Source organism: Schistocerca nitens, chromosome 4 (genome assembly GCF_023898315.1).
Source record: "Schistocerca nitens isolate TAMUIC-IGC-003100 chromosome 4, iqSchNite1.1, whole genome shotgun sequence".
Classification (NCBI taxonomy): Eukaryota; Metazoa; Arthropoda; class Insecta; order Orthoptera; family Acrididae; genus Schistocerca; species Schistocerca nitens.
Window position 1 is genome coordinate 777,392,694 of NC_064617.1, and position 15,603 is coordinate 777,408,296.

The 15,603-nt window shown below is 44.5% G+C and overlaps 1 protein-coding gene across 1 annotated transcript in view; it reads right to left on the reverse strand.

The window, feature by feature from the left end:
* Nucleotides 1-15,603, reverse strand: part of LOC126252562 (spondin-1-like) — a 692,355-nt gene that overhangs the window by 197,173 nt on the left and 479,579 nt on the right. Inside the window, exon 11 of the mRNA XM_049953462.1 lies at nt 10,671-10,932. Within this exon, the coding sequence (XP_049809419.1) occupies nt 10,671-10,932 (262 nt within the window). The remainder of the gene's footprint in view (nt 1-10,670; nt 10,933-15,603) is intronic.

A 15,603-nucleotide genomic window follows, 5' to 3' on the forward strand; every position in this document is an offset into this window, starting at 1 on the left:
AACTTGCAGGGCGCCACGATTTTGTACCATTACAGAGGAAGGTGTAAGTAGGCTGTTTGGGTTTTTATGTTGGTAATGCTACGTAGTGCTCTGTATGAAAATCGCTGACTGCGCTGCGTGCAGTCTGTGGCTGGTTGGACTCATTGTCGGAATATTCGTTTGTGTAGTGTTGGGCAGTTGGATGTGTGTAGTGTTGGGCAGTTGGATGTGAACAGCGCGTAGCGCTGGGCAGTTGGAAGTGAGCCGCCAGCAGTGGTGGATGTGGGGAGAGAGATGCCAGAGTTTTGAGATGTTAATATGAGCGGACGATCTGGACGTGTGTCTGCCAGAAAAAGGAAATTTGTAAAGATGGATGTCATGAATTGATAGATATATATATGATGACTTTTGAACATTATTAAGGGCTGCGCGGGATTAGCCGAGCGGTCTAGGGCGCTGCAGTCATGGACTGTGCGGCTGGTCCCGGTGGAGGTTCGAGTCCTCCCTCGGACATGGGTGTGTGAGTTTGTCCTTAGGATAATTTATGTTAAGTAGTGTGTAAGCTTAGGGACTGATGACCTTAGAAGTTAAGTCCCATAAGATTTCACACACATTTGAACATTATTAAGGTAAATACATTTTTTGTTCTCTATCAAAATCTTTCATTTGCTAACTATGCCTATAAGTAGTTAGAGCCTTCAGTAGTTAGAATCTTTTATTTAGCTGGCAGTATTATGTTCGCTGTATTGCAGTAGTTCGAGTAACGAAGATTTTTGTGAGGTAAGTGATTCATGAAAGGTATGGGTTATTGTTAGTCAGGAGCATTCTTTTGTAGTGATTATTGAAAGTCAGATTGCGTTGCGCTAATAAATATTGTGTGTCAGTTTAGTGATGATCAGAATAAGTAAAGAGAAAACTGTCTGAGTACGTTGAATTTTACTCAGCTGTTTCTGTATCAAATAACGTAAGAGTTTTTCCAGCACTGTCATTCATAATTTTTCAAAGGGAAGGTTGTACGCACCTTTGAGCCACATTCAAACTAAATCGTCGCAATGGGTGGGAATTACGTGGTCTCGAAAACATGATCCTTTGTTGCGCAGTGTAGTTGCTCTCCCTGCAGACCACATCACAATAGCAACCTGCGTGTGGAGCTGCAGTTATATTCCATAAGGTTGTGGTCAAGAATCTCTCAACGTGCTTCCTTGAGTTTACATTCGATTTCTTACAAAGCCAGAGATGAACTCTTTTTTTTTCTTGATAAAGTTCTACTAGCTGCTTCACAGTTTTATAACCAAGAACGTAGCCAAGATGTGAACTCCCTTATAAGGAGGGGGGCAACTTATATTAGTTTCGCGCTTAGTGGCGAAATAATTTTGAAAATTCTTGTTAAACGTTTCCGAGTACACTCCCTAGTAACCAGCATCCATTATGGTACATGTTCCTCCTTCCTTTAAACTGATAATGAGTTTGTACTGTATTCTCCTTATGAAAATTTTTATTCATTGCCAAGACCGCTCTGTTAACACTTTACACTTGAAATGTGTTACTACCCTACATTCCGTGGTGGCTTGTTTCACAGTTTCCTACACTTCACAATACACTGCGTACCTTTACGTACAATTTGTGTAATTTTGCCCTTATGATTGCTTGGAACATACTGTTTTGATGTTAAATGGCTGTTGTTACTTATAATTTTGTACAGACGTGGGACCTATTACATTATTTGTAATTGGCGTCATGCATTGTGGACCATTGTGGTACCTCTCAGCACTTAACATTTCCGTTGTACTCTAGGTCTAGCCGTCAGTTACACTGTTGTAGCCAATATGGCATCAAACCATGAAAAGACATTAGGCCGCGTGTACCTGTTTTGATCATAAGATACAAATTCTAAGTTGTACATACATTACGGTTGCACATCTGTAATACCTCGATTTCTTATGTAGTTCTTTGCGTGAAAGAAGGAGGTTGCGATGGAAGAGCGTCGGGCTGCAGCTGCACGTTTACTACTTTTAGTGACAAAGACAAAACCTTAACCACCGTGTTCGTGTTGGATAAGAGAGCGGATTAAGTGGCGGGATGATTCTGGAGCATACAAGAGTCTAATTACGGAGCTTGTGATGCAAAATCCATAACTATACCGAAATTTTACGAGAATGACAGCGATAGAGATGGAAGAAATAGTCTTTATAATTGGACCCAAAATTGGCAATCTAGATACTACTATGCGTAAATTCATTTGTTAAAGACAGACTGCTTGCAACAGTAATATTTCTAGCAGCAGCTACGCTTATTCTCTTTAATATTTGGCAAAGTAATAGTCGCGATGAAATAACATTACACCTGTACTGTCTGCCATCGGGTTCCCCTAAATGGCAGGCAGCGCCGCATAACAGACACGCTATGTGGGAAACAAACCAACGGCCAAACAGGCGAAGACATCAGGTAAACACGCCGAAGATTCCAGTCGATTAATAGGAACCTTTCCTTGCAGAGATCGCCGCGACGTATCCGGCCACGAATTCCTACTCCGGGTTTCTATTGGCTCCAGCTCACTATATAGGTCCGGCCGGTCGAAGGCAGACCAGTCTTCGTCCGCTGTTAATGGCAACCGCTATAGCAGAGTCTCCGAGAAGATATCACCGAAGCCACTGTACTGCACCGCCGATCGAAGTACCAGCCGTCCGAGAGGAACCACATCTCCGGCTAGATCGGCGGACGTCTACATCTACTGTACAGCCAGCTATTGTATTGTAGAAGAAGTTACGTTCAATAAATTGTTGGAGAATACAACAACACCAATTTCACCTGATGTCTGATAAATGAGGCATTGCTAGACGTATATTTATTTCAATGTGTTTAGTTGTATTGACTTAAGGAACCACTCGTAAATTACTGAAAGTCTGTGCATCAACGCTCGATGTAATAATATAATCAATAATCTTACTGTATGGAACTGGGGACCTAGAAACGACGGAGAGGCTCCGTCCCCGCCGCAGCCGCAATGGTCCACAACCCCACGACGACTACCGCAGTCCACTTCACCCCTCCGCCGCCCCACACCGAACCCAGGGATATTGTGCGGTTCGGCCCTCAGTGGGCCTCCCCGGGAACGTCTCACACCAGACGAGTGTAACCCCAATGTTTGCATGGTAGAGTAATTATGGTGTAAGCGTACTTGGAGAAAGTGTCTGCGCAGCAATCGCCGACATAATGTAACTGAGACGAAATAAGGGGATCCAGCCCGCATTCGCCGAGGCAGATGGAAAACAGCCTTAAAAACCATCCACGGACTGGCCGGCACACTGGACATCGACACTAATCCGCCGGGTGGATTCGTGTCGGGGACCGGCACGCCTTCCCGCCCGGAAAGCAGTGCGTTAGACCGCACGGCTAACTGGGCGGGCTAACAAATAATTACTACGCCATATGAAATTATAAATACAGCTGTATTACTTGGAGTTAAATGGCAGTTTGCTGAGTTCCAAAACGATTACTTTCAAACATAAGTTCACTTGTATCTCCATGTTAATTAATCTATGTAATAAAGCTTCTTTGCCCGATTCGTTGAATTGTGGATATCCTGGTAAATTTCTTCTGTGCAGGTGTTAAAAGCTTTAGCCATTTCAGCCAACAAACTTTGATTCTTATCTCAGTTCCTTTAGTCCAGTTGCTGGGCATTCCACAACACTGTCCATACCTTGCACAAACTAATTAAATGCACAACGTGTCCTGAGCCTACTTCCTGGCAGTTTTCTTCATTACTCTTTTTGACCCAAAACGTTGACATTCACTCACAGCGCTTACCCGTCGCGACAGTAGTGTCAACTGTCACAGTAATGGCAGTGCACGTTTATTATGGCCCGAAAGAAGCAGTTTCGTGGGTACTTTTATTTAATGTGTGCATGAATACGCCAAAATAATTACCAATATATTTAGTGTACAGATTGTGAAATACGGCACAAATCTGGGACGCAATATGGCCGCTCGGCACCTTCAGAGTACTCTTAGCTCTCCCGACAACGCCGGTAGAGCTTTTCTCGTCTGAGGGCTAAGGCAAGCAGCTCTCGAGAAATGGGAGTTGCCACCTACACGAGAGATCTAATGTCTCTGAGATCCTACCCCACGCTCGGACGCTGTCGGCGAGCAGAGTCTCTAGCTGTTTACACGACACGTAGTATTCCCAAATGTTCTTTGAGTGTGAGAAACTCTCACGTGTATATCTAGTTTAAGGGCGTCTGTCCTAAATGATGATCGTACAGTATCTTCACGAACGTGATTTTGACCAAAGGAGACTGACTGTTTTGTGAGAGAATGCCTAATGTGCTTGCTACTGTTAAATGTTTTATCAATGATGAGCGTTAACGCTCACCTTCCCCTGGATGGTTTTGTAAATAAACAAAACTGTTGTTATTGGGCAGAAGACAACCCATTGTACAGTGCTGAAGTGACCCTGTCGTGTGGAGCTTCCAAAGTGGGGATCGTTGGACCCCGTCTTTTTTATTTTATTTTTTTATTTTTTTAAGACGGCCGCGTTAGAGTAACAGAAAATTCCGAACGTTATGATTCAATGTTACGCAATTTTTTACGGCCACAACTTGTGGCTTTGGAGGTCGCCATGGCAGAAAAATGGCTCCAACGAGAAGGAGCCACAGACCTCACGGTTAATGTATCCATGGCAGTTGTTCGAGAAATGCTTCCTCAACATTTGATCTCAAGTTTTGGCGATCTCCATCCCCCTGCACACTCGCCTGTTCTGTCAGCTGGCAGCTTCTTCTTATGGGGTTATTTGAAATGCAAAGTTTATTGTTCACTCAATGATATACAGGTTGCAATATGTCAGAAAATTGCTCCTGTTTCACAGGATACTCTGACGAAAGTTCCGCAAAATTTTAAAGAAAGATTTTTAATGTTTGTGCACAGAGGACACCATCTTTTCGAAGTTACCTCTAAAAAATAATTACAATTGTACGTTGGTTATATGTATTGTGTATGGAACGGGGACCTAGAAACGACGATGAGACTTCGTCCCGCCGTAGCCCTCAGTGGTTCGCAACCCCACAACAGGTCACAGCAGTCCACCCACCACACCGCCGCCCCACACCGAACCCAGGGTTATTATGCGGTTCGGACCCCTCAGTGGACCCTGACCACTCCCCCCCCCCCTCACCCCCCCCCCCACCCCCGCCCGACGGGACGTCTCGTACCAAAGGAGTGTAACCCCAATGTTTGCGTGGTAGAGTAATTATGGTGTACGCGTACGTGGAGACAGTGTTTGCGCAGCAATCGCCGACATAGTGTAACTGAGGCGGAATAGGGGGAACCAGCCCGAATTCGCCGAGGCAGATGGAAAACCACCTTAAAAACCATCCACAGGCTGACCGGCACACCGGACCTCGACACTAATGCGCCGAGCGGATTCGTGCCGGGAACCAGCACGCCTTCCCGCTCTGGAAACAGCGCATTGTTGGGTAACTTACTGGTAGAATTGGTGCAAACACATTTTATATGTGTTCAAAATAAATATGATCATAGTAGTTTCAAATTCGTAAGTTTTTTTGCACTACAATGCAATACTATCGACTCCGCCCGAGTCGGACACGAATTGCACGCAGGGAAAGAAAATACGGCGAGTAACAAAATTTACAATGCCTGACGGAAAAAGGAAAGCACTCGGGAGACTTGCTCGGATGTTAATGCAATCTCTGCATGTACTCACTATCGGCTGGTAAGTGAACGATTACAGCTGCAGTCTCAGTGACAGGTAGAAATGCCAGCAGACTGCATTAGTGTTTCTCGTGTTTAGTGTTCTTACCAGTCCAGTAGGGTATAATGAGTAAAATCTGTGAAGAATACGGAGATCACGCTTTCTCACGTGAGACTGCGTTATCGGTAGCTAATAGAGTTTGAAAGGGGCCTCATTGTGGGTCTCCTTATTTGGCCAGCTGGTCGAAACGAGCAATATCCAGATTTGTGGGGCGTTCGGATGTCACAGTGACCCGATGTTGGGATTTTGAAGACAGGCATATTCCAGTAGACCACATTTGATCGCCACATGAAAGGATTGCCGTGCTGTGCACCAGGCACATCGTAATCTCTTCACTTTCGCCCCCGTCATCCGAGGACAAGTAATGGACTCCCTGAAACATTCCGTGTAATCCCGCACCATTGCTCGGAGACTAGCAGCAGGTGGACTATAGAACTACAGTCCGTGCATAGGCTGCCGTTAGCGTCACAACGCAAAACGGCTGCGTTTGGAGAGATGCCGTGACCCGGAAGAATGGATGCTGATGAATGGCGTAGCATTGCGTTCAGCGATGAATCGCGGTACTGCATTACGCCAGATGATCAATTTCGGCAAGAAGGCGGCGACCTGGAGAGATGTCTCATTCTTCCAATATTTTGGAGAGGCACAGCTTTGTTACTCCTGGCATCATGGTGCGGGGAGCCACCGAGTATCACCTCAGGTCACAGGCTGGTGCTGATTGAGGGAACTCTGACGTCACAATAGTACGCCACGCATGACTTCTTCCTCATGTGTTACCTCTCATACGATAGTTTCGCAGTATCAATTTTCAACAGGACATGACTGATCCGTAAATGGTACGTGTCTCTAGCAATTGTCAACCTGATTTTAAGGTACTTCTGTGCCCAGCAAGATCCCCAGATTTGTCACCGATAGAAAGTGTGTGGGACCAGCACGGACGCCAAATATGGCCCAGTGCCAGTACCCAGGATATCTTGAACCAGGTACAACAGCCGTGGGCCACCTTGCCTCAGGAGAATAAACAACAATTTTATGACACACCACCAAAAGCAGTCAGTGTCATGCTTCCAGGCAAGAGGCTGCCATTTTTACGACAATGAAAGTCATAAATTTTAAAAGAAACACTGATGTAGTATCTCAATTTCAATCGAACATCACAGCTCTTTCCCCCACGTGAGAGATCATGGTCATTGGTGTGTGGCACTGGCGCCGGCAGGGAGCGGCCGCTGCGGACACTTTAGTGCTACGAACGCCACCGTGGCCTAGCTGAGGGAGTGGACGGGATGGCGGCGTGGTCAGTTGATGGAGTGACACTTGGACGGAACCAAGTCTGAGGGGCTCAAGACCTGATATGTGCAGGACGGTTGTCAAGACGATACGGTGGGCACCTCAGCGGAGCTGCCGTATGAACGACACACTGGGAAGCGGTTGCTGTCTTTAACTGACCGGACGCACAGCATTCCACAGGAAGCCAACGAACGACTTCTGCCAGTCGTAAGGAGCGCTACCAGAGTGCTTTAGCAACTGCTGGCGATAGCCCGTTGGTTTTGTGATTGAAGCGGTGCACCGTCTTACGTAGGAATCTGCTGTGAGCGTAGCCATTTGTATAACAATTTCTTGAAGGGAAGTCTGCGAGTGCCGAGTAACGCCTTCTTTATATTTATGGCATGCCGGACGTGCGGCAGGGTTTGATGTGTTGTGATGGATAGTAAGCATAATTGTGTCAGCAAACGATATGAGCGTGATTAAGCGATTAAGCAAAGTGACCAGAAGTTGGCCTTTTTATTTTATTTTTTTAATTTTTTTTAAAGGCTAGCAATTGGATGGGTGACCGTCCGGGCCTACCGAGTGCTGTTGACAAGCAGGGTGCACTCAGCTCTTGGGAGATGAATTAAGGAGTTACTTGACCGAGAAGTAGCGGCTCCGGTCGCTGAAAACTGACCACAATGCCGCTCCATATCTGCACGCAGCGACGCTTATCGGATGTGGATGACACGGCGGTCGGTCGGTAACATTGTGCCTTCCGAGGCCTGTTCGGACAGAGGAGCTGATGGACTGTGACCCTCGATCTAACAGTTAACGGTTAATGTCGGTGTACTTCGTCCTTTCCGGATTCGTGGTAGATGTTTTCAATTTTTGACTGGGTGCTCCAGCTCATTACTGGTTTTATGTCACATTAGGTTGGGCGGATATTTCTCGACGACTCTTATAGTTTTAAAAAATTTCTAATGCACTCTTGAGGAATCATGGACCCGTGCTTACTTGACGAATCGCTAATTGCGTCGTTTATTTATGGATAAGAAATGTACAGCCTCGTCCATGTCGCAAGTTTAATGTCATGATGTAACATGTAGATATTTTGCTCTGTTTCTCACTATTGACTGTAACTATAGGAGACCAAAATAGTAGCGAACGATTTTTCTAATTTAACAGACCTAATCTGAGGGTGTGGCTTCTAAGCTACGAAACGGGTCGTTAAAAAAACTGTTTACATGAGTAGTCAATCGGTTATTATTCAAGATGTGTGCTTCCGGCTACGGTTGTCCCACAAACAAGACAGTGTGCTTTAAGATTTTGTTTTGTTATTGCCTTATGTGAACGAGCTGTCATGTATGTAATGAAATAATAATAATAATGTCGTGTGACTAGGGCCTCCCGTCGGGTAGACCGTTCGCCGGGTGCAAGTCTTTCGATCTGACGCTACTTCGCCGACTTGCGCGTCGATGGGGATGAAATGATGATGATTAGGACAACACAACACCCAGTCCCTGAGCGGAGAAAATCTCCGACCCAGCCGGGAATGGAACCCGGGCCCTTAGGATTGACTTTCTGTCGCACTGACCACATTTTTTTTTTTTTTAAATCTCATTTTGTTCGCTTTTGTTCGATGTATCTGCTCGGGGCGGACGTCGTAAGACATCCGTTTAAGTTCGTTGTTCATCGGTTAACTCAGTTTTTTAATTACAGAGGGCAGCTAACCCTCTGACCGAACACGCTGAGCTACCGTGCCGGCACCACTCAGCTACCGGGGGCGAATTATGTAATGAAATGTAATATAGGTACTGCATAAGAAGTTATTCAGACATAAACGCAAGTAGGTTTGCTTAGTTGTTGGTAGCTAGTGTATTAATTACCAGGTATCGATAGTAATAGCAGAGCGAGATGCAATTACAGGTTACATTACTGATAATAAATAAGTATTCTTTGGCGTTGCTAGTTTTTTGTTGTCATTTCTGACTGTAGAAGAGTGCAAAACGTTTTAAAGTGCATGTTGCCTGATGGCCCTTTATATGGCCAGATTGAATTTGATCTATATTTGACATTATTCTGCTGTTGTCAGAAGGATAGTTTGAGATTCATTATTCTAGCGTTACTTAAGTTCTTTCGTGCTACAGAGAATTATATTTATTTTATTATATGGGGATGCTGTTCTGTTAACTGAAATTTTTGGTGGCAGATAAAATAATTGTTAAATTGAATCTCACGTCTGCACAATCACAAGCCCAAACCCAGGTCCCCCTAAATTCCAAGCTACCGATTAATAGTCTATGCATAACGCGTTGTTGCGGTAAGACAGAAGAAGCGGTCACTATAATGTGTCTCTACATAGCATATGTTAACAATACTAAACTTTGATAAATAGCTAATTTTAATTCTTACATACCGGGTGTTTATAACAGAAATGTAGCTACTCATAGAGGTGCGGGCTGTAATTATCGTATGGCAGAGAAACTTTGTAGATATTCTAATGCTTTAATGTGGAACCGATTTACGCTAGGAAAAAAATTAGTTCAGCTTTGGGCACGAGGTGGAAATCTGGCGCTTGGAATACAAGCAAGACCTTTAGAAACTTTTCCATATGTAATGGATTAGAAACGGGACGTGGTTAGAAAAGGTCAACCAAGTGAGAAAGGCATAATGTTGATTTTATTATTAGCCGCCGCTTACACAATTTTCTTCGGCAGGGGCACCGATGTCGACGAGATGATGCATTCGTAAAACGACGTGATCAAAGTTGCTCGCAGCAATTCAGGTGGAATCTGAGCAACGTGTTCCTGTATACTGGCCGTCAGATCAGGTAGAGACCGAACGTGTCCCTGGTAAACGTGTAAACGCGTCCTTTTACATATCCCCGGAGGCAAAAGTCATATGAATGCAGATCAGGTGACCTTGCAGGCCAAGCATCTGGAAAACCTTGGAGGTAACGCGTTCATGGCAGATCTTCCACTGGGTGAGCGGCATAAGGTATTGCCCTTCTTGCATGAAAACAGTGGTTTCGACACAGCCTCCAAAGCAGGCATTACCGCCGTATGAAGAGGTCCTGATAACGTGTAGACGTCGAGGTACACTTGGCAGACTCTCTGGATGTATTGTTTTGAAAGAATAACCAACACAGAAAAAAGGTGCTTGTGAATCCACACAAAATAGTCACATACGGTGAGTGCAGTGGTTCTTGGTGCACAAGAGCACCGCAAATTCGGCAGTTCTGTATATTCACTGCACCCAGTAGTGTAAAATGCACTCTGATTGCTGCTGTTCACGTAAAACAGTATCACTAACAGCGCACGGTCTCTCTTCTCGCTAGCTATACTGCTCACACACCTTATGCCTTGTCAAACGGTAGCGTGGATGTCATAGTGTTATACAGTGTACAGCGCAAGTTTCGCACCTGGTGGCCGCAATTGGAACTAACGTTTTCCAGCGTAAATCGGTTCCATGTTAAGCCATTAGCATATCTGCCAAGTTTTGCTGCCATACGACAGTTACAGCCAACACTGGATCTCCGTGAGTACCTGCACTTTAGTTATAACCACGCGGTATCTGAAACACATTTAGTGATCATGACTGCAGGCGTCTAAGATTCACTGCAATAAAGCTAATAGCCAGAGCAAAGTTACATAGCAAACTGAAATTACTGAGTTACCTTTTGCTTCCTTGGCTGATATAACGCAGCTCGGAATGTCGCCCTGGCACTCGACTTCCTGCTCGAGGGGCACGTGCGAGCAGTCCCGCGTGGTGTCCACGGGGTTGTCGGACAGGACGGCCACCATGAGGCGCGTGTCCTCGTCCCGGGAGGACAGCAGCCTGGTGCGCGTCCTGGTGCCGTTGCCGCACGTGGCGCTGCACTGGCTCCACTCGGACCACTGCGTTGTTCTGCAGTTGGGATCTTCGTCTTCAGAAGGGTTCTACAGAAAGACATCGTAACTCACACAGTATTTGACTGGAATAATTAAAGAATATTCACTTACGTATTCCGTAATACAACGTATTACCTACATTTATAGAATAATTCCTGTAATTTCCTTCCTTCCTACCTTGGTGATGGTTTTACTACCAAATTTTTGTAAATAAAATCGCTACAGAAACTTTGAAACATTGGGACTGTGGCTGTTAGGGGAAACAAGTGAGATAAACGGCGCATCCTGGGATCGATTTCCCTCTGCTGCATAACAGCTGAGAGCTGTACGTGTCTAATACTACACTACACAATCACTCCCTTCAGAATGTTGTGTGAAAACATAACATTTTACAAATAAGTAGTTTTATAGATAATATTTCCAGCTTTAAAAATATTAAGAAATCATATTTTTTGGGTTACTACACTACTGGCCATTAAAACTGCTACACCACGAAGATGACGTGCTACAGACGCGAAATTTAACCTACAGGAGCAAGATGCCGTGATATGCAAAGGATTAACTTTTCAGAGCATTCACACAAGGTTGGCGCCGGTGACGACACTTACAACGTGCTGACACGAGGAAAGTTTCCAACCGATTTCTCATACACAAACAGCATTTGACCGGCGTTGCCTGGTGAAACGTTGTTGTGATGCCTCGTGTAAGGAGGAGAAACGCGTACCATCACGTTTCCGACTTTGATAAAGGTCGGATTATAGCCTATCGCGATTGCGGTTTAACCCATCGTGACATTGCTGCTCGCGTTGGTCAAGATCCAATGACTGTTAGCAGAATATGGATTCGGTGGGTTCAGGAGGGTTAATACGGAACGCCGTGCTGGATCCCAACGGCCTCGTATCACTAGCAGTCGAGATGACAGGCATCTTATCCGCATGGCTGTAACGGATCGTGCAGCCACGTCTCGATCCCTGAGTCAACAGATAGGGGCGTTTGCAAGACAACAACCACCTGCACGAACAGTTCGACGACGTTTGCAGCAGCATTGACTATCAGCTCGGAGACCATGGCTGCGGTTACCCTTGACGCTGCATCACAGACAGGAGTGCCTCGGATGGTGTACTCAACGACGAACCTTGGTGCACGAATGGCAAAACACCATTTTTTCGGATGAATCTAGGTTCTGTTTACAGAAACATGATGGTGGCATCCGTGTTTGGCGACATCGAGGTGAACGCACATTGGAAGCGTGTATTCGTCATCGCCATACTGGCGTGTTACCTGGCGTGATGGTATGGGGGTGCCATTGGTTACACGTCTCGGTCGCCTCTTGTTCGCATTGACGGCACTTTGAACAGTGGACGTTACATTTCAGATGTCTAACGACCCGTCACTCCATCCTTCATGCGATCCCTGCGAAACCCTACATTTCAGCAGGATAATATACGACCGCAAGTTGCAGGTCCTGTACGGGACTTTCTGGATACAGAAAATGTTCGACTGCTGCCCTGGCCAGCACATTCTCCAGATCTCTCACCAATTGAAAACGTCTGGTCAATGATGGCCGAGCAACTGGCTCGTCACAATACGCCAGTCACTATTCTTGATGAACTGTGGTATCGTATTGAAGCTGCATGGGCAGCTGTACCCGTACACGCCATCCAAGCTCTGTTTGACTCAATGCCCAGGCGTGTCAAGGCCGTTATTACGGCCAGAGGGGGTTGTTCTGGGTACTGATTTCTCAGGATCTATGCACCCAAATTGCGTGGAAATGTAATCACATGTCAGTTCTAGTATAATATATTTGTCCAATGAATACCCGTTTACCATCTGCATTTCTTATTGGAGTAGCAATTTTAATGGCCAGTAGTGTAGTTTGTTTTTGATTAATAATTTATTTAAGTATTTGACGACACGGCAAATACGAGATATGAATCTGAAGTTTTGATACTACATGTCTTTTTAATAAAAACGCAAGCCTTAAAAGTTCTTTTTAGAAATATTCAGTATTTTAAATCTATACTTTGTCCTATTTAGTCGCGATCGTTAATTGTTACTTAACTGTTCGAATTACATTTAATCTTTTCGAAGATGTTCCATATTTTGTACATTTTCGTTTTTTGTTACTAAAATGTTAGTAAAGTAAATGCCAGGTTTATTAACACACATAAATCGATGCATTAAACTTTCGAGTGTATTTATTCTCTTGAACCTTCAAAAAGAAACGAGCAGGAACCAGTAAAATGAAAACCGCTGAAGGGGTTGCAGTACCATTGCCCACGAAAGGAGACGTGGTCCCTATAAGGAAGCCGAAGTCCCAAACTCGCCACTAGAGGGACGCGACTGCACACCCATGCGACAGAGCGAGCACGTGTACGCATCGACCGTCCACTGCAACGAGTCGTGCTGAAAACAGAGGAATGGAGGGTTCAAAAGAGGAGTGAAGGGATGTAGTGCGTTTCCTGACAGCGAAAGTAGTGCGGAGAACGGAAACTCCTCAAAGAACGGCGCAAGTGTTCGAAGAGTACTCATGTTCGTTGCGGGGGTCGAGGCGTGGCACAAGCAAAGCCTTACTCAAACTAACTGCACAGCTCACTGACACTAGGGTAGCATTCCCGTATTAAAACCACCATTTGCAGTTCAACGCTGTGTTTGCACTTAGTAAATGATGTCAAATGTCTGATAAAACGTTGCACACACGATGACTTAAAAGCTTCACATAACGTTCATAAGGATACTGTATGCATGTTGTTACAAAAAGCTGTGAAAATGAAATGGCTGGTTCAAGTTATATTGGAGATTACAATTATTCATGGCCCAGATAGTTGAAGAAAAATGGGATAAAATTGTGGAAAGGAAGGTAGATAAAATTATGTCAAACAAAAATAAATTAAAGACTGGAATATAAGTGCAAAAGGCGGACTCAGAATGTATCCCAGGAAACATTAAGCAGGAAAGGAAAAATGAAAATCTAAGTGAATGATAAAACAATCTCACTATCTATTCCTTTGTAAATTTCATACAACTATCTTGAATCGATAACTTGAGGCATTTCCGTTCCTACTTGTAAGAAACGAACACTACATTCTTGAATAGAAATTTACTGCTTCCCGTATTTTGGTGGAGTCCTAATACAGAAAGCTACATTTTTGAAAAGAAATTTTCTAATTCCGTGTTTTGATGGAGACCTAATACAGGAAATCTTAATCACAAGGCATTTGGTGTACAAGTGTGCAGAACATATCACTATATAAATTCTGAAACCAAAGACACAATCAGAAGAAAACAAACAACACCAAAGTAACAAAACCGAAGACACTCTTTCACATCATCGACACAATAAGGAACATGGCTTCCCATAGTTACCACATATGCTTCGCTGTGACAGGGCGTACTGTCCCTGAGGTGGTTGAAGAAGTATGGCGGCCGTCGATTCCATTTATACGAAACAACTTTTCCAAGATTTGTAATAGTACATACTTGTGGCTAAATTGGAGCAGTTTGTCTACTCCTTGTATCAGTCTGTTGAGCAAAAATTCTTTAAAAAATTAATAAATAATTATGTCTATGACGATTAATTTTCAATCATCTCGTAATGCCGAAACATGGATAAGTTTTTAGATCTGATAACATTTGGTGACAGACCACAATATACGACGAATTTCATGACTTAAAATCATCTGCCAAATATATAAATATCATGTTTAAGTAATGCTATTGGCTCTGAGCACTATGGGACTTAAGATCTATGGTCATCAGTCCCATAGAATTACTTAAACCTAACTAACCTAAGGACATCACACAACACCCAGTCATCACGAGGCAGAGAAAATCCCTGACCCCGCTGGGAATCGAACTCGGGAACCCGGACGCAGGAAGCGAGAACGCTACCGCACGGCCACGAGCTGCGGACTTTAAGTAATGCTAACCATAGAGTGTGGTTCTCAATGTACTCTCACCTCAGCACAGCATTTTTAAGTAAATATCGTGGTTAGTTGTACACACCCCAGCCGTTTTCCGCCGGAATTTGCATTTTCTTCCCAGAAACGTTTTGTTGAGCGTTCAGTACTGCACTGCACCTCACAGCGCACATGGAAACACCATTAACGCAAAGGTTTAACATCGCACATATACAGAGGGTTTATCACACTGATGCCGACTTTTTTCTGAACTATCACGGGTGCCAGCAGACACAAATAGCATAGAAACCTATGTCTGTAAATTCCATCTAACGTCGATTTCATTCTGCCGGTTGACACGACTTTACTTGGCTGTTTCTTACGCGCAAAAAATTAAAAAAAAACTGCGTCATAAATGGATTCAGTATGTCTGGACGACTTAGTTTGCGGGTCCAAGGAAGCAACAGGACAGTGCCTCACGACGTATTGTTGAATTGAAGTCCATTTCCTGTTTGGTGCTTGCTTTTCTTTTATATATAAGATGGATGTGAAAGGGGTGCCAGAATGACAGGAAACAAAACAAGTTCGGGGCCGGCCGAAGTGGCCGTGCGGTTAAAGGCGCTGCAGTCTGGAACCGCAAGACCGCTACGGTCGCAGGTTCGAATCCTGCCTCGGGCATGGATGTTTGTGATGTCCTTAGGTTAGTTAGGTTTAACTAGTTCTAAGTTCTAGGGGACTAATGACCTCAGCAGTTGAGTCCCATAGTGCTCAGAGCAATTTTGAACAAAACAAGTTCTCTGCACTCCTAGTTTAACATGGC